Here is an 18,244-nt window from a genome sequence, read left to right as displayed (position 1 = left end):
GGGTGGAGGCGTCCCCCAGCCCAGCACTTCCGGAGGCCGAAAGGCGCGGCTCTCTTCGGGGTTAGGAAGAGGAGAGGCGGCGACAGAGGCGGCGGTCTCCAGATGAGTATATCGCCCCCCCCCTCCCTGCCTGCATCTTCGCTCCATAAGACGTGGCTGATTTTTCATCCTACTTTGGGAGGAAAAAAACTGCGTCTTATGGAGCGAAAAATACGGTAAGTTAAATAATTATGCATATTTGTTATTTAAACTATAAATATCACAAAATTATGTTTTTTTTCTCAAGGTGACACACCACCCGAGTTATGCTCAGTTTTTTGGCGAATTTTGACACACCAAGCTCAAAAGGTTGCCCATCACTGGTCTAAGACCTAGCACTTTTCCTCCCATTCCAATAGTGAACTCAAGTTTTTAGTTTATGTGTTATTAAAAATATCTGCTTCTGAACAGATATGAACTTTTCTGACTGCTGTCTCTTCTCCATTGAATTACACATTATCATTCGTAGTTATAAACAGGCCTGTTTTCATTTTTCATAATATACACTGAGTGATTGCATTTTGAAATGGGCATATACATTCTGATACATCGCATTTAAAATACCTTTTTTATCCTCCTTTTTCTCTTCAGAAACAGCTGCCTTTGCTGATAATGAGCCATTGTCTTCTACTGTTTTTACATTTTCTTCCTGTATGGCTTCTTCTGTAATTACTATCGTGTGACCATTAGAGATTTCATAATTCACTGTGGCATCCACATCTAAAAACAAAAACAAGAATATTGGCTAGTTCTGAATGAATTACCTTCATTATATTCAATTAAGTTGTGTTTATTTTCATAATGGTGCTATTATCTGGGATAGTATTGTTCAGTGCATAGCATCCTGATTAAAGCTAGTTTTGCCATACTAAATATCTTCTTGCATTGTTAAGGTGTGCTGTGGTACCAGAACAGAAGACTCATCTCTTCATTGGGACAGGGGTTCGCTTGCGCCTATTGGTCATTGGAGAGCTGGTTGTGAAGGGAGTGCGAGGCTCTGCCTACCCACCCAGATACCACCATTTGGGTTCTTTTACCCCACGCGCATGTGAAAAGTATTTGTGCATGTGCAGAGGGTAAAAGAACCCAAATGGTGGCATCTGGGCAGGTGGGTGGAGCCTCACACTCCCTTCACCACTGGGGCACTGACGACCGATAGACACAAGCGAACCGGGAGCATTTCAGCTCTGCATTGGGGAGAATTTTAAAAACCCTTTCACAAAGTATCATTCCTCCTCCGTCTTCGATATTTTTATTTGGCGCAGCAGGTAGAGTGCTGTACTGCAGGCCACTGAAGCTGACTTGTAGATCTGAAGGTCAGCGGTTCAAATCTCATCACCGGCTCAAGATTGACTCAGCCTTTCATCCTACCGAGGTGGGTAAAATGAGGACCCGGATTGTTGGGGGCAATAGCCTAGCTCTGTTAAAAAAGTGCTATTGCTAACATGTTGTAAGCCGCCCTGAGTCGAAGGGCGGCATAAAAATCGAATAAATAAATAAATATTTTAAAACAGCTCTGGGTAATCAGTGACTATTCACAAATGTCTCCCACGATCATAGAAAGACTAACTGATAGGGATAGGAAGATTAAAAACCTGACCGAGAGTCTGAATATAAGTTAGAAGTGCGAGTTCAGGGTCAGAAACCCAATCTATTCCTTTATAATCCCTTAAACAGTTCTCTCTTGTATGGAATCAGCTCACCAATTCTTTCCCTTCATTTTCTACCAGCCAAAATTTACTCACCCAAGCCAAACACTCATTCTTTTTGCTTTCCTCTGTTCCATATGAAATCCCATTGTTAGGTTAGGTTGTTTTCTGTTGGTGCCCAGCATCCCTAATTTATCATGAAGCAGATTTCTCTCTTTCACCCTTCCTTTGTCTTTCAGAGTCTCTACTTTACTAGCTGTGCAAGACAATCTGAGCATTTCTGAGGGGAAAATAAAAGAGGCGGCCAAAGCTCCTGGAGTTAAACTCACTGTTTTTTCAGTATTATTTTTCAACCTAACCCTATATGAGATATGTGACAGTCTTATTGTCAGTCTTAACTACAAACTTTGCTAACGAACTATATACATTGTAAAGCAATGGGAATAACATTTGTCATCATTCAGATTAAATATAAGGTCTATTAATCAACATTAATTGTGGTCACCTTGCTCATTGATTTCCTTTAGGACACCTCTTCTTAATAGCTCCTCTCTGCTCTGCCTTGTTGATATCTTTCTTTCCAGCACTTAAAAAAAAGAGAGAGAAATTAAGACATTATTCAGTAAAAAATAAACTAAGGCAACCAAAACAATTAAGTGAAGTTAATTTTGTCTTCCATGTTTATTATTTAGCATTATTAGAATGAGGATGTAATTGCAAGCAAGTGTTTGAAAGAAGAGTGGATGGGTCAAAAGGAAGGAGATAACAGGAAGCAGTTGGTGAATTGCTAAAAAAGAGAAACTGAGGAGTTGAAATAATAGAGCAGTACACGAAAACTATGGATATGTTTGTAATTACCTAAGGTATATTGGTCAGAAGATAGTACTATAGAAAGGTAGTAAGCAAATGTATATGACTAGATTATACATTTTCTGTTCAACTCCAGAAGTTGCACTAATTATATTTTCATCTGTGCTGAATGCAAATATTTCTGCCTTAAAATAGAAGTTAAATAAACATTTAAAAACAATATAATTCTGAAAACTAAATAATCATTTATAGCCTCAAGGTTCAGGAAATTTACATCACTTACAGCCTCATGGTTCAGGAAATTCCCTTGTACAGATCCTCTTAGCTAGTCTATTCTATATCACTAGCATATGTCATAACAAATAGATAACATGATGTTGGCTCAGAGTCATGATTCATAGTTTAGCTTCAGCCAATTTTTGTATCGGGAAACTTTCCTAAACATTTCTTAGGCTTTGATGGACTAAATCTGGCCCCCAACCCTCAGTCTATGGACCAGTACAAACCCGTGCACTTTTGGATACTGGGCCATACAAGTGGCAGGCAAGCGCATAAAGGATTAGATTGCATGCGCAAAACCATCCTTTCTATTCCCCCCCTCCACTGTGGCTGTTGGTCCATGGAGCCAGAAAGGTTGGGGACCCCTGCATTAAATTATAAACAATGGAATCTCTGCTTCCAATAGCTATATTTTATGGTGATATATATACTGCAAATTATGATGCAAACATCGTATATAAATAAAACATAGCAATGTCTAATTCCTCTCTTTTAATCCTTTAACATTTTGCCTGAAATGAATTTAAACTTTTGCTATTATCACTGATTTCTCAGATACTGCTTATGCAAAGCCTTCTAAATCTGTCTCTCTAAGAAAATAGAAAACTTTAAGAAGATTAAGTAGTATGAGGTATAAAGAAACAAATAATAAATAAATAAAATTCTAAGCCAATCATGAAATGCTCTCTTTCTAAAATCCTAACTGCATTCCACTTCTGTACTTCAAAAAGCTTTGCAATTATTAATTCTCCTTTCTGTGTTTTGTTTTGTTTTACTTCAGAAAGAGGCAACTAACTTGAGATGTTTCTCATATTATCCAAACATGCTTTTGTACATCCCTTATGTAGGAAAAAGTATCTAAGTAAAAGGGGTCAAAACATTTTTTAAAACCCAGAGCAGTGAGATAAAATTCAGAAGAAGCTCAGGAAGATGTTCCCCTGATTCACTGGGATATAAAAAAGGGAAGGAACTACACAACAGTCAGACTTGCAAGATTCTATTATTTTGGCCAATCTCAATAAAGAGATAAAGCTAATGTTCCTGGGTTCCTGAGTTGATTTCTTGCTCTGTTCTATCTAGCGGGATTGACATGCTATAATTATAACTCCAAGATAATTTCTCCAAACTCATCCAAGGTTTGGTGATATGTATACCACATTTTAGCAATCTTGTTTTATGATAATCTATATCCGTGAAGGTGAATCTATGGCATGTCCATAGGCGTGCAAACTCAGATCCGGTCTGCCAGCTGATTTTCAGCTCTTCTGGGCCCATTGGCAGGCAAGAAACAGCCTGTTTTCAGCCTTTGTAGGGGGGTGGGAAAGGCCATTCTCGCTCTCCTCAGACTCCTAGAAAAGCTCTGGAGCTTGGGGAGAGCAAAAAAATGGGACTTCTGGTTTAACCGGAACTTGGCAAATGGGCCATTTTCTGCCTCTGGAGGGCTTCTGGGGGGTGGGAGATGGGGAAGGCCATTTTCACCCTCCCCAAGCTCCCAGAAAGGCTCTGAAGCCTGGGGAGAGGGGAAAACGGGGAGTTATGCGTGCATGCGCAGTGCGGTGTATGGAATTATCAGTGTGGACATGCACATACGTGATCCTCCCTCATCCCCCTTTATGGCATGCAAACCAAAAAAAGTTCACCATCATTGAGTTATATGATGTAGTGTGATATATCAGGAACCTGTATACCAAATATGATTTTGCTCTATTGGGCTAAACCAGTGATGGCGAACCTATGGCACGGGTGCCGCAGGTGGCACGCGGAGCCATATCTGCTGGCACGTGAGCTGTTGCCCCAGCTAAGCTCCAATGTGCATGTGTGTGCCCACCAGCTGATTTTTGGCTCACCCAGAGGCTCTGGGAGGGTATTTTTTGCTTCCAGAGAGCCTCCAGGGGGATGGGGGAGGGCATTTTTACCCTCCCCCAGCTCCAGGGAAGCCTTTGGAGCCTGGAGAGGGCGAAACACAAACCTACTGGGCCCACAGAAGTTGGTAAACAGGACATTTCTGGCCTCCAGAGGGCCTCTGGGGGGGGAAAGCGATCCCCCCCCCCAGGCATTGAATTATGGATGTGGGCACTCGCCCATTTCAGCACTCGAGGAAGAAAAGGTTTGCCATCACTGGTCTAAACATTAGAGAAGGTAGGTGTGGTATGATGTTTGAAATTTATATGAAAACAATATGTTTATGCACAGAGCATAAATATTTATCTTAAGTTAATACATCTTCATTTAAATTGTTGAGACACAATTATATTTTAATGACACACACACAAATGGAAGAACATTTTTCTAAAAAACACCAATTTATTCATCTGCTATTAAACTTACCTAAATAAAAATAAAATCAAAAGAGATTATGAGACAGTTCACTATAAATGCATGTTTGGAATATGCTATTCTGTTTCATTTTAATTACATTAAAATAATTAGGTTCTAAAAGACTTAGCATGTGAGCTTTAATCTATGGAGAACAATTTCCACCCAAATGTTTGATCTTTAAGGATCTTATAGCTCATTAACTTTCTCATTAAAAGGAAAGCTGAAGTGTGGGTGGCATTCAATGGATTAAGACACAGTATTAAAGCAATAAATCAGGAGTCAGGGGTTCAGGGTAAGAACCATATTTTTTTAAAAGTATTTTGGCACAACTACAAAGTTCATCCATGGGAGGCAAATGTGCAGGAGTACAGAAATGTTGAAGGATAGAAATACAAGAAAATAGGTAACACCAGGCAAGTTTTGAAGAACTGGCAAAAATCATCACGAGAAGTAGGGAACAACATTGAAAGCGCTCAAATCTAAAAATTAATATGGTAGAACTAATTGCACAGTTCTTTGCAACTCTAGCAATTACAGATTGTCCTCAATTTATGAACAAAATTTATGTTGCTAAGTGAGACATGTTGTGAGTTTTGCTCCACTGTACGACTTTCCTTACCCACCGTTGTTAAATGAATCACTACATCTATTAAGTTAGTAATACAGTTGTTAAGTGAACCTAGCTTCCCCACAGATTTTGCTTTCCAGAAAGTTGCAGAAGGGGATTACATGACCTCAAGACACTGTAACCGTCATAAATATGAATCACTTTCCAGATGTCTGAATTTAGACCACGACCATGGGGAGGCTCAAATGGATGTTAAATGTGAAATATGGTCATAAGTCACTTTGAATGGTCACTAAATGAAATGTTGTAATTTGAGGACTACCTGTATAATATTTTCAAGTTTCATAAAGTGCTTGTCAGTATCAACAATCATACCTGCTGAGGTTTCTATAAATTTTTCACTTGTTTTCTTCTTTCGCCATTTCCACGGTTTGAAGATTTTACCAATTGTTGAAAGTTTGCCCTTCCTCTTAAAAGGAGGCGTTTGAGATCCTGGATTCGTCCCATCTGAGTTGGCAACTGATACTTTGTCAATCCCATCAACTGTATAAACAAAAAACAAAAAATACCATATTTTTTGGAGTATAAAACGCACCTTAATTTTGGGAGAGGAAAAAAAAAATCTGTCTACAAGGTATTCATCTGGCTAATTTTTAGTCTGGTCAGCTTCATTCAGCACTTTAGTCTGCTGGTTTTGAGCCCAGTGCTTGCTTTTTATCCCCTGGTTGGGGATAAAAAACAGTTTCTAAAACACTTCACTTTCTCTCTTCAGAGAGAAGCAATTGGAAAATCAGGCAAAGGGACAATCACTTCACTAGCAATGCACAGAAGATCGCTTCACTTGTTAGGGCTGAAAAAAGGCTCAGCTGGTTGTCGGAGGGAGCACCAATGAAAGAAGCAGGCAAAGGGAAGATCGCTTAGCTAATAAAGCACAAAAGATCATGTTAGCTCCTCATCAAGACTAAGAAAAAAGCTTAGTAAAAGCTACATTCCGAGTATAAGACAAACCCTAATTTTCAGCCTCTTTTAAGAGGGAAAGGTGCGTCTTATGCTCTGAAAAATATCTTTAGTATTTTAACATATGACATATACAAAATACAGTGGTACCTCAAGATACGAACCCCTCGTCTTACGAACAACTCGTGATACGAACCCGGGGTTCAGAAAAATTTTGCCTCTTCTTACGAACTTTTTTCGAGTTACGAACCGGTGTTCGGAGACTGCTGGGAAGCCGCGCGGCTGTTTTAAAAGGTGACAGCTGGGCGGCGGGGCTTCCCAGAAGCCTCCCGAACGCCGGTTCGTAACTCGAACAAAGTTTGTAAGAAGAGGCAAAAAATTTTCTGAACCCCGGGTTGGGTTCGGGAGGTTGCTGGGAAGCCCCCCAGCCCGGCTGTCACCTTTTAAAACAGCCGCGCGGCTTCCCAGCTGTCTCCCGAAGCCGAACGCGGAAGTTCGACTTTGGCGTTCGGCTTCAGGAGACAGCTGGGAAGCCGCGCGGCTGTTTTAAAAGGTCGCAGCCGGGCAGCGGGGCTTCCCAGAAGCCTCCCGAACGCCGGTTCGTAACTCGAACAAAGTTCATAAGAAGAGGCAAAATTTTTCTGAATCCCGGGTTCGGTTCGGGAGGTTGCTGGGAAGCCCCCCAGCCCGGCTGTCACCTTTTAAAACAGCCGCGCGGCTTCCCAGCTGTCTCCCGAAGCCGAACGCGGAAATTTGGCTTTGGCGTTCGGCTTCAAGAGACAGCTGGGAAGCCGCGCGGCTGTTTTAAAAGGTCGCAGCCGGCCTGGGGGGCTTCCCAGCACCCCCGAACCCGGGTTCGTGGTTTGGGGGGTGCTGGGAAGCCCCCCAGGCCGGCTGCGACCTTTTAAAACAGCCGCGCGGCTTCCCAGCTGTCTCCCGAAGCCGAATGCGGAAGTTCGGCTTTGGCGTTCGGCTTCAGGAGACAGCTGGGAAGCCGCGTGGCTGCTTTAAAAGGTGACAGCCAGACTGGGGGGCTTCCCAGCAGCCCCCCGAACCCGGGTTCGGGGTTCGGGGGGGTACTGGGAAGCCCCCCAGCCCGGCTGCGACCTTTTAAAACAACCGCGCGGCTTCCCAGCTGTCTCCCGAAGCCGAACGCGGAAGTTCGGCTTTGGCGTTCGGCTTCAGGAGACAGCTGGGAAGCCGCGCGGCTGTTTTAAAAGGTCGCAGCCGGGCGGCGGGGCTTCCCAGAAGCCTCCCGAATGCCGGTTCGTAACTCGAACAAAGTTCGTAAGAAGAGGCAAAATTTTTCTGAACCCCGGGTTCGGTTCGGGAGGTTGCTGGGAAGCCCCCCAGCCCGGCTGTCACTTTTTAAAACAGCCGCGCGGCTTCCCAGCTGTCTCCCGAAGCCGAATGCGGAAGTTCGGCTTTGGAGTTCGGCTTCAAGAGACAGCACCCTCCAAACCCGGGTTCGGGGTTCGGGGGGGTGCTGGGAAGCCCCCCAGCCCGGATGCGACCTTTTAAAACAGCCGCACGGCTTCCCAGCTGTCTCCCGAAGCCGAACGCGGAAGTTCAGCTTTGGCGTTCGGCTTCAGGAGACAGCTGGGAAGCCACGCGGCTGTTTTAAAAGGTCGCAGATGGCCTGGGGGGCTTCCCAGCACCCCCCGAACCCGGGGGTTCGGGGGGGTGCTGGGAAGTTCCCCAGGCCGTCTGTCACCTTTTAAAACAGCCGCGCGGCTTCCCAGCAGTCGCCGAAAGCCGTTTTTTTGCAGGGTTTTTTTTGGTTGCACGGATTAATTGACTTTACATTGTTTCCTATGGGAAACAATGTTTCGTCTTACGAACCTTTCGTCTTACGAACCTCCTCATTGCACCAATTAAGTTCGTATCATGAGGTATTACTGTATATGTAATACTGTATTTGAAAACCATCCACGTTTCATTAATTTATAAGGGAAATAAGACACTCCTGTCTTCTGAAATGAAACTAACTCCTGCTTGTGTTTACTTGAAGAAATAATCTGCTAATGGTATTGTAAATTAATCTGTTATGTTTATTAAAAAGTTATTGAATTCAGCTGAATCAGTCATCTGTGTGTGCTTCGAGTTTTGATTTTTGCAACAGTTTGTTTGTTTGTTTGTTCGTTCAATTCATTCATTCATTCATTCATTCATTCATTCATTCATTCATTCATTCATTCATTCTATGCCGTTTAACTCCGTAGGGACTCAGGGCGGATCACAACAAAAATGAACAAGAATCAGTATAAAAACATTTCAATTTAAAATAATTGCAGCCATCCATATGTTCATGAGCCAACCTCGCTAGTCATCCCCCAGAGGTCAATGGCCCCAGGCCAGTCAGAAAAGCCAGGTCTTTATGGCTTTCTGGAAGGCCAATAAGGTGTGGGTAGTGCAGATCTCAGGAGGTATCTGGTTCCAGGGAGTCGGAGCAAGCACAGAGAAGGCTCTCCCATGCAGACCCGCCAGCCGAAACTGTTTAGCTGATGGGACCCAAAGAAGACCAACCCTGTGGGATCTCACTGGGAAGTATGTGGTAGAAGGTGGTCTCAAAGATACTCTGGCCCTGTGCCATGTAGGGCTTTAAAGATAATAACCAACACCTTGAATTGTGACTGGAGACTGATAGGAAGCCAGTGCAGCTTGCGAAGAATTGATGTAGTGTGGGTATCTGTATCTGGCCATACCCACAACAGCTCGCGCAGCTGCATTCTGGACCAACTGTAGTCTCCGAACACTCTTCAGGGGTAGCCCCATGTAGAGCACATTGCAATAATCCAGCCGTGAGGTCATAAGAGCATGAGAAGAGCCTCTTGATCCAAGTAGGGTCGCAATTGGTTCCCCTAGCTACAGCAGTCAGGTGTTGTTCTAATTTTAACTGTGAGTCAAAGAGGACATCCAAATTGTGAACCCATTCTGAGGGGGTTAAGGACAATCGACATAATCCTTTGGAGGCAGTATCCACAGCTACTAAGTCTTGTCAGGATTATCTTTGAGTCTGCCTGTTGACTCCCATCCAAACCCTCACCTCTTCCACGCACCAGCACATCACATCCACTGCTTCACTGAACTGACATGAGGTGGAGATATATAACTTGGTGTCATCAGCACATTACTGAAACCTCGCCCCATGTTGTTGGACTTTAATATGTTTGTCTTCTAGACCAGGGTTCCCTAACCCCAAGCCCTGGGCCAAGGACCAATACTGATCCATGGCCTGTTAGGAACTGGGTCGTACATCTGGCGATGAGTGGAGGTGAGCAGTGAAGTTTCATCTGTATTTGCCATTGTACCCCAGTTCTAGCATAACCACCTCAGCTTTACTTTACATCATCAGGCATTACATTCTCATAGGAACATGAACCCTACTGTAAACTCTGCATGCAAAGGATCTACACTGCTCAAAAAATAAAGGGAACACTCTCAAATAACACATCTTAGATCTGAATGAATGAAATATTCTCATTGAATACTTTGTTCTGTACAAAGTTGAAAGTGCTGACAACAAAATGAAATTGATTGTCAATCAGTGTTGCTTCCTAAGTGGACAGTTTGATTTTACAGAAGTTTGATTTACTTGGAGTTATATTCTGTTGTTTAAGTGTCCCCCCCATTTTTTTTGAGAAGTATATATTGCACACTTCTCCTTCCCTCCCATTACAGAAATAATGGTCTTCCTTGAAACCAATCCCTGGTGCCAAAATGGTTGGGACCACCATTTTAGACCTCATCATTTAAACTCCCTCCATTCCTTTTAGTATGATGTGCTTCTCTATTTTATAATCTTCAAAAAATGATTCAGCTCCTCCATTTTAAAAAAATTACTGATTATAGAGGATATTTTGTAAGTAAAAGGAATTAATCGTGTGTATTTTTATTGTATTTGTTTCTACCTACATATAACATTTCCTCAATGTTATATTTCTTCAGCTATTAGAGAAACACCATTTTTAATTCTCTCCCACCTATTCATTTTGTTGGTTATGCTTTGATTTCATGTGTATTTATTTATTTATTTATTTGTTTGTTTGTTTGTTTGTTTATTTGTATGCCGTCCCTCTCCGTAGACACGGGGCGGCTAACAACGGTAATAAAAACAGCATATAAACAATCCAATATTAAAACAGTTAAAAATCCTTATTATAAAACCAAACATACATACAGACATACCATGCATAAAATTGTAAAGGCCTAGGGGAAAGAGTATCTCAGTTCCCCCATGCCTGGCGGAAGAGGTGGGTTTTAAGAAGCTTACGAAAGGCAAGGAGGGTGGGGGCAATTCTAATCTCTGGGGGGAGTTGGTTCCAGAGGGCTGGGGCCGCCACAGAGAAGGCTCTTCCCCTGTGTCCCGCCAAGCAACATTGTTTAGTTCATTGTAAGTTCATTAGGAAATAGAAAATTCAGTACATTCTATTTAAAAGACTGGTTCAGATGTCATCCTCCTCCTAAATCAGTCCATTGCAAGATGAAGGCTATGAAATCAGGCAGCTATGGTAGAAGTAGGATGTTCTGGGTTCTGTTTTTTTAACTTCCCAGATTCAATTGCAGAACCTCACTGGGTGGCTTTAGGCTAATCTTTCTCTCTGACTTATCTACCTTGTTGTGGGGAAATGAAGAGCCATAATGCTGTACAGTGGTCCCCCGATTATCGCGAGGGTTCCATTCCAGGACCCCTCGCGATGATCGGTTTTTCACGAAGTAGCAGTGCGGAAGTAAAAACACCATCTGCGCATGTGCAGATGGTGTTTTTACTTCCGCCGCAGCAGCGAGGAGCCGAAGATTGGGGTTTCCCCGCCGCCCACGCAAACTCCTCGCTGCTGCCGCGCCCGCCGCTTGTCCGTCCGCCGCTTGTCCGCCCGCCGCTTGTCCGCCGCCTGCCTGCCCGCGTGCCGCCCTTCGCCCGCCCACGCCGTTTGCTCGTGCCGCTTCCCAGCTGAGTCCTGAAGCGAACTTCCGCGTTTGGCTTCAGGACTCAGCTGGGAAGCAGCGCTGGGGTTTCCCCGCTGCCCACGCAAACTCCTCGCTGATGCCTGCCGCTTGCCCTCCCGCCAGCAAGAGGGGGAAGACCCAGGGAAGCCGCCCAGCAGCTGATCTGCCCAGCGCCATCTACGCATGCGTGGCCATAGAAAAAAGGGCGCGCATGCGCAGATGGTGTTTTTACTTCCGGGTTGAAAAATCGCGATATAGCGTTTCGCAATGATCGAGATCGCGAAACTCGGGGGACCACTGTATAGGCCACCCTGAACTCTTAGCAAAAGGGCAGGATATATACCTAATAAATCTCTTTCATTTGTCTTCAATTGTCATTAGAAGTGATCCGCATGCGCGTGGGTGTGCACCACACATTCACACACAAAATCTCTAGTTAATAAAAGTGTCAAGGAGAAAAAAAATGTTATACTCTAAGTATAGATCAGCACAAGCTTCCATGCAGTTTTCAACATGTCGCTATACAACTGTTAACTTCAGGAAGTTCTTTCATGAGCTAAGCGTTCTGACAGCATTTTAATTAAAGGAAAGGGGGAAAAGCTTGGGTATTAATGTGGGTGGCTGAATAGTAATTTCCAGATGGGGCTGCCAATGCTAGAAAATGTTAATTAAGCCTCCTGCTAGAGAAGAGATTAAAAGTGTAGGTAGTTGGGCTTGCAAGCGATTCCTGACTTTTGCCTTAATATTGGGAGCGTGGGTAGAGAAATGTAATCATAGAGGTAAGCTACCATATATTCACTACTTTTGACCTCGAAATATGCGAGGTTGCCCAAGATTTTTCCAGAGTTCAAAAATGATTTCACCATGTTATTTTAACCAGCTTTTAAATTTTTAGTTGTACTTATTCTGCCCATAATGATTAATTTCTGAGTAATCCTGTGGAAGGTTTCTGTGGTTAATTTCCATACACGGCCATCCCTATCTATACAAACTTTGAAAACGAAATCCGGGAAATATGTGTGTTTGCCTAGACAGAATTTCTATATAGAGTACTTCTTGATTGTTTTGCGAATGCAATTACATCAATAATTGAGATGTTCTCTGGAATGCAGCTTCATCTTGATTCTCAGAAAGGAGCAAGGTTGTCTGTTAAAGGAAGAAGGCTTGGAGATTTTAAGTTAAAACAATGTGTAACAGCGGAATTGCATTTGCATAGTGTTCACACTTATATACTTGTCAACTTTTCATAATCGAAAAAGGGAAATATTTACTATATGTCTCAATTTATTTTACCTCAGCAGGTGGCAGCACCTTTCTGACCTTGACTAATTTCACAACATCAGAGCACAGATAAAACGTGCTATTTTAATGGGACACTGCTAGGGGGGGAAAGGTATATACTGTATATTAACTGAGGAGTCAAAAGAAAGCAAGGGCGAACCACTTCTGAAATGTTCCTGAGAATTTATTTATTTATTGGATTTGTATGCCGCCCCTCTCCACAGACTCGGGGTGGCTAACAACAATGGTAAAAACAACATGTAACAATCCAATTTAATAAAACAACTAAAAAACCCTAATTATAAAAACCAAACATATGCACAAACATACCATGCATAACTTGTAATGGCCTAGGGGAAGAAATATCTTAACTCCCCTATGCCTGGCGACAAAGGTGGGTCTTGAGTAGTTTGCGAAAGACAAGGAGGGTGGGGGCCGTCCTAATCTCTGGGGGGAGTTGATTCCAGAGGGCCGGGGCTGCCACAGAGAAGGCTCTTCCCCTGGGGCCCGCCAAATGACATTGTTTGGTCGACGGGACCCGGAGAAGGCCAACTCTGTGGGACCTTATCGGCCGCTGGGATTCGTGCGGTAGAAGGTGGTTCCGGATGTATTCTGGCCCAATACCATGTAGGGCTTTAAAGGTCATTACCAACACTTTGAATTGTGACCGGAAACCGATCGGCAGCCAGTGTAGGCCGCGGAGTGTTGCAGAAACGTGGGCGAATCTAGGAAGCCCCACGATGGCTCTCGCGGCCGCATTCTGCACGATCTGAAGTTTCCGAACACTTTTCAAAGGTAGCCCCATGTAGAGAGCGTTGCAGTAATCGAACCTCGAGGTGATGAGGGCATGAGCGACTGTGAGCAATGACTCCCTGTCCAGATAGGGCCGCAACTGGTGCACCAGGCGAACCTGGGCAAACGCCCCCCTCGCCACAGTCGAAAGATGATGTTCCAATGTCAGCTGAGGATCGAGGAGGATGCCCAAGTTGCGGGCCCTCTCTGAGGGTCGGACAGATGGAATTGTCCTTGGGAGGCAAGACCCACAGCCACTCCGTCTTGTCTGGGTTGAGTTTGAGTTTGTTGACACCCATCCAGGCCCCAAGAGCCTCCAGGCACCGGTACATCACTTCCACTGCTTCGTTGACTGGACATGGGGTGGAGATGTATAACTGGATATCATCGGCGTATTGATGATACCTCACCCCATGCCCTTGGATGAATCTTATTCCATGGATGTGTTCTTGAAGTCCAATATGTCAGAGGCTGACCTGAGGGCTGAACAGGTAAAGGTGATGTGACATATGTTCTGTGTCTCAAATCTTTAATGGGTATTAAAGGTGGAACCATTAGATTCCAATGTTTTATAGTCTCTTCATTTGTTTACAGTAAGGGTAAAGTATCTTTTATTGTCAAAATTATAAAAGGCATACAGTGTTCCCTCGATTTTCGCGGGGGATGCGTTCCGAGACTGCCCGCGAAAGTCGAATTTCCGCGAAGTAGAGATGCGGAAGTAAATACACTATTTTTGGCTATGAACAGTGTCACAAGCCTTCCCTTAACACTTCAAACCCCTAAATTACAATTTCCCATTCCCTTAGCAACCATTTAAATTATTATTCATCATGTTTATTTATTAAAGTTTATTTTTTTAAAAAATTATTAAAGGCGGACGAAAGTTTGGCGATGACATATGACGTCATCAGGGAGGAAAAACCGTGGTATAGGGGGAAAAACCGCAAAGTATTTTTTAATTAATATTTTTGAAAAACCGTGGTATAGGCTTTTCGCGAAGTTCGAACCCGCGAAAATCGAGGGAACACTGTATTCCCATTTTAAAGGGATCAAAAACTTAATTAAAAGTTCCAAAGTGAACTATTGTCTGGGCTTGCTTATTAAGAATTATCATACAAGTTCCTTGAATCTCTATAGCTTACATATGGCTTATGCCTGTGGGAATTATTACAGAGAACTACACAGTATAGACCCACACGTGCCTACTCAGTCACGATTCAGCTTGTATCAGTTAATACATTCCCAGAGACATGAAGAGATAGAGTTACCATTCCTAAATTTTGTTGCAGCTTCTGATGAAACACAAAGTTTTTCATTTCTACCACCAACCCCTCATCTAGAGGAGCTTATTTGCAACCTAAACTTCACTTTGCATCCAATAGCATTCTTCCAAAGATGCTCATCAATTTCTCTATCTAATAGTTAGTTCTAAACTGCAGATATGGAAGCAAATGTAAATATAGTCCTTGATTTATGACCCAGTTGTTTAGTGATCATTTCAAATTATGATGGAGCTTCCCTGAGGTTAGTTATGACTTGAACTAAAAGTTACAATGTTTGTGTCCCTTGTGATGACATGATTGAACTTCAGGGTGTTGGCAACATGGGCACATTTACAGCCCTTTGTCCCATCCTGAGCTAAATAGACTGTGTTTTACAATGATTTTGCCAAAATCAGCACCTCTGATTTTTGGCAAAACCACGCCTGTAGAGAACCACTGATTTGCTTAACAACTGTGTTCACTTAATAACTGCCACAATTTTTTTTGTTTGTGCAAAAAAATTAAATGTATGATGTGAAGAGAACCATCATTCATTAAAGTCTTTCTTTTGGATAAATATAACAAATCCTGTGTCAATAAAATTGAGATTAAGTGACCAAGTCCAGAAAAGGTATCGTGGAGAGGGGATAAATAAAACAGAATCTGGGTGGGATGTCATGTTCAAAATAAGTTTGCTGATTTCAAATATTTGAGATCTAGGATTTATGTAGGACAAGGTTTTATTGCAAGACCATACTTTGAGAAACATGGTGGTTCTGGGAAATTTGTGACAGTTGGTATGTAAGCACATAATGTTCTTCACACATTTGTATGCCTAGTTATTGCTAGGATGCATCTTGTGAGAGAAGATTTTAGATTTGTGAAGTGGCACTGTGCCCAAATTCTTTAAGAATCTTTTTTTTTTACAAGTTGTCTTTAAACTCACATCCTTCACTGAGCATTTGCATAAGGCTGAAAAGTGTGCTAAATAAAAGATAAGGGGCTGTTCAACTATAAACTACTATACTTTTCACAAAATGCCTTGCCAAATTTAAGCTTCCCTTCATCTCATTTGGGAATGAGATTGTCTTTCCCCATCAACTGAACTCTTTGGACCCCGAAGCACTTTGTTCATGGACTATAAAGAACCGTATAGCTTGCCACTAAAATAGCAACAAATAGACCTCTCTTCTGAAAGTAGGAAATCTTCCCAATCAGACAGTCCTTAACTTACAAACACAATTGGAACCCGAATATTCCTTAAGCAATGTGGCTGTTAAGCGATTTGCATCCAAATGTATGACTTTTGGTGTGGTTGTTAAGGGAATTTGGCCCATTGACTTTGCTTGTTCAAAGGTAGCTGGGAAGCTCAGGTTGGTGTGACCCTCGGACCCTGTAACCCAAGACTCCATAACTATCACAAATACAGTAGATGCCAATTGCCAATTGCCCAAATTTTAATCATATAACCATGGGGATGCTGCAAGTGCAAGGACTGGTCTTAAGTCACTTTTTCAGTGCCATTTTAATGGTCATTAAATGAATGGCTGTAAGTCAAGGTCTATCTTTAATAAGTACAAAGATTTGTATATGAGTTGGGTTCAAGAGCCTCTGGAAGAGTTGGATATACCCTGGGTCATCTGCAGGGGAAGTGTCAAAAAGTCAATCATGGGCCCACAAGAGCTATCTTGATTTTTATGATTACTACCCCACCACAATTGTCCAAGCAAGGCTTTTTTTGTTACAGGCAACTTTTGGCTCTTCTTGGACATACCAATATGACATTAGGTATTTTAATACTTCTGTGAGTTAAGAGTCTGACTCTGAAGTCTTTTGCCATTCCAGAACTTTAAAGGTGAGCTGAACAAGGTACCAGGATGTTCCCATATGACAAACAGTCTAAAACTAATCATTGATAGGAAGGACTATAGTATTGTATTTAAGAAAGTTTTAAGTATGATATAGATTTGGAGGAGATCTCACTGTATAAACATCTGCTTTCCAGGTATTACTAGAGTTCAGATTTACTGGAAGCAGAGACTTTTCTCATTCATTTCCTGCAACTTGACATCAATTTGTCACATTATAAATACTTAAAATCTCATTCGCAGAATCCATCAGTGCCAAGAAATAGCTCTGCTGCAGTCTATGACAGCTAGACCATTGATTAACTCAAACCTGGCTTACAAATGCCATATGCAGCAGTGTCTCATACGGTCAAATACTAATCTTAAGTAGTGAAGCCTACAGACATTGCAAATACCTCCACATTAAATGAAGCAATGAAGAGTTCACAAGCATTAATTTCAATGAACCTGTAAGGGCACCCATGCCCAGCCCTTTTCAAGCCAATGACACCCAAACTTAATACAACCAGGACAAGCAAGGTAATGAGGCTTAGATTAAGTTGAAATTAAGTTTAATTAATTTAATGAAATGCAATTCATCAGGTTACTCACTATGTACCTAATATTTTTCTCCTGACATACTAAAATCACAGTTCAGTGACACTTACTGAGTGAGGCCAACTGGCTTCATAAAGCTCTGGTCTACATCTATGAACGGCAATTAAGCAGAGCCATCATAGTCTCAGACAGTAAGTCTCTGAATAAACCAAGTCACCGCATTTGGAGACAAATGAGTGCAGGAACATCAGCTGCTGGAAGCAGAAGGAAGGAGAACCTGCTGCCATCACGTCTCCATTTATGTGCTCACCAAAGGCATTTAGCCAGCTGCTGCGGGCGGCAGGCTACTAGAGTATATGGCTTTGTTAGTCTAATACAATAGAGCTCTTCTTAATCCACAACAAATTGTGTTTGTATTATTTGATATACGTACATGCTCCCAAGGCACAGTTACACATATCCTGAGGCACACCAAGCAACTTAATAAGACAGAGAATTGTTGGTAATTTGTTTATTTGGGAGTTCTGCCACATTCTCCCTTGGCTATTCCCAGTTTGCCAAATAAAGAACTAGTCTCTGCGGTGCTCTTGGAAATGGGTTGCCATTTCTTCTTTATATTATAAAGGAAATAATATAAATAAAAAGTATATTATTTTATAATATAAAAGAAATAATAAAAATAAAAAGTAATAAAATAATAAAATAATAATCCACACCCACCCCGGTGACAACACATATTTATTATTATTATTATTATTATTATTATTATTATTATTATTATTATTATTATCATTATTATTATCATTATTATTATCATTATTATTATCATTATTATCATCATTATTATCATCATTATTATTATTATTAATATTATTATTAATTAGATTTGTATGCCGCCCCTCTCTGCAGACTCGGGGCGGCTCACAGCAGTGACAA

At 42.1% G+C, this 18,244-nt stretch overlaps 1 protein-coding gene across 2 annotated transcripts in view; it reads right to left on the bottom strand.

Annotated features, from left to right (window-relative positions):
* Window positions 1-18,244, bottom strand: part of PHACTR2 (phosphatase and actin regulator 2) — a 73,810-nt gene that overhangs the window by 30,935 nt on the left and 24,631 nt on the right. For both annotated transcript variants that reach the window (XM_070733657.1, XM_070733656.1), the window contains exons 2-4: window positions 6,040-6,207; window positions 2,194-2,274; window positions 604-759 (exon numbers count right to left, since the gene is read on the bottom strand). In XM_070733657.1, coding sequence (XP_070589758.1) covers window positions 604-759; window positions 2,194-2,274; window positions 6,040-6,207 — 405 coding nt within the window. The remainder of the gene's footprint in view (window positions 1-603; window positions 760-2,193; window positions 2,275-6,039; window positions 6,208-18,244) is intronic.

The sequence above is a fragment of the Erythrolamprus reginae genome, chromosome 1, assembly GCF_031021105.1.
Source record: "Erythrolamprus reginae isolate rEryReg1 chromosome 1, rEryReg1.hap1, whole genome shotgun sequence".
NCBI lineage: Eukaryota > Metazoa > Chordata > Lepidosauria > Squamata > Dipsadidae > Erythrolamprus > Erythrolamprus reginae.
The sequence above is the reverse complement of the archived record's forward strand: the minus strand, read 5'-3'. Positions and strand labels throughout refer to the sequence as shown.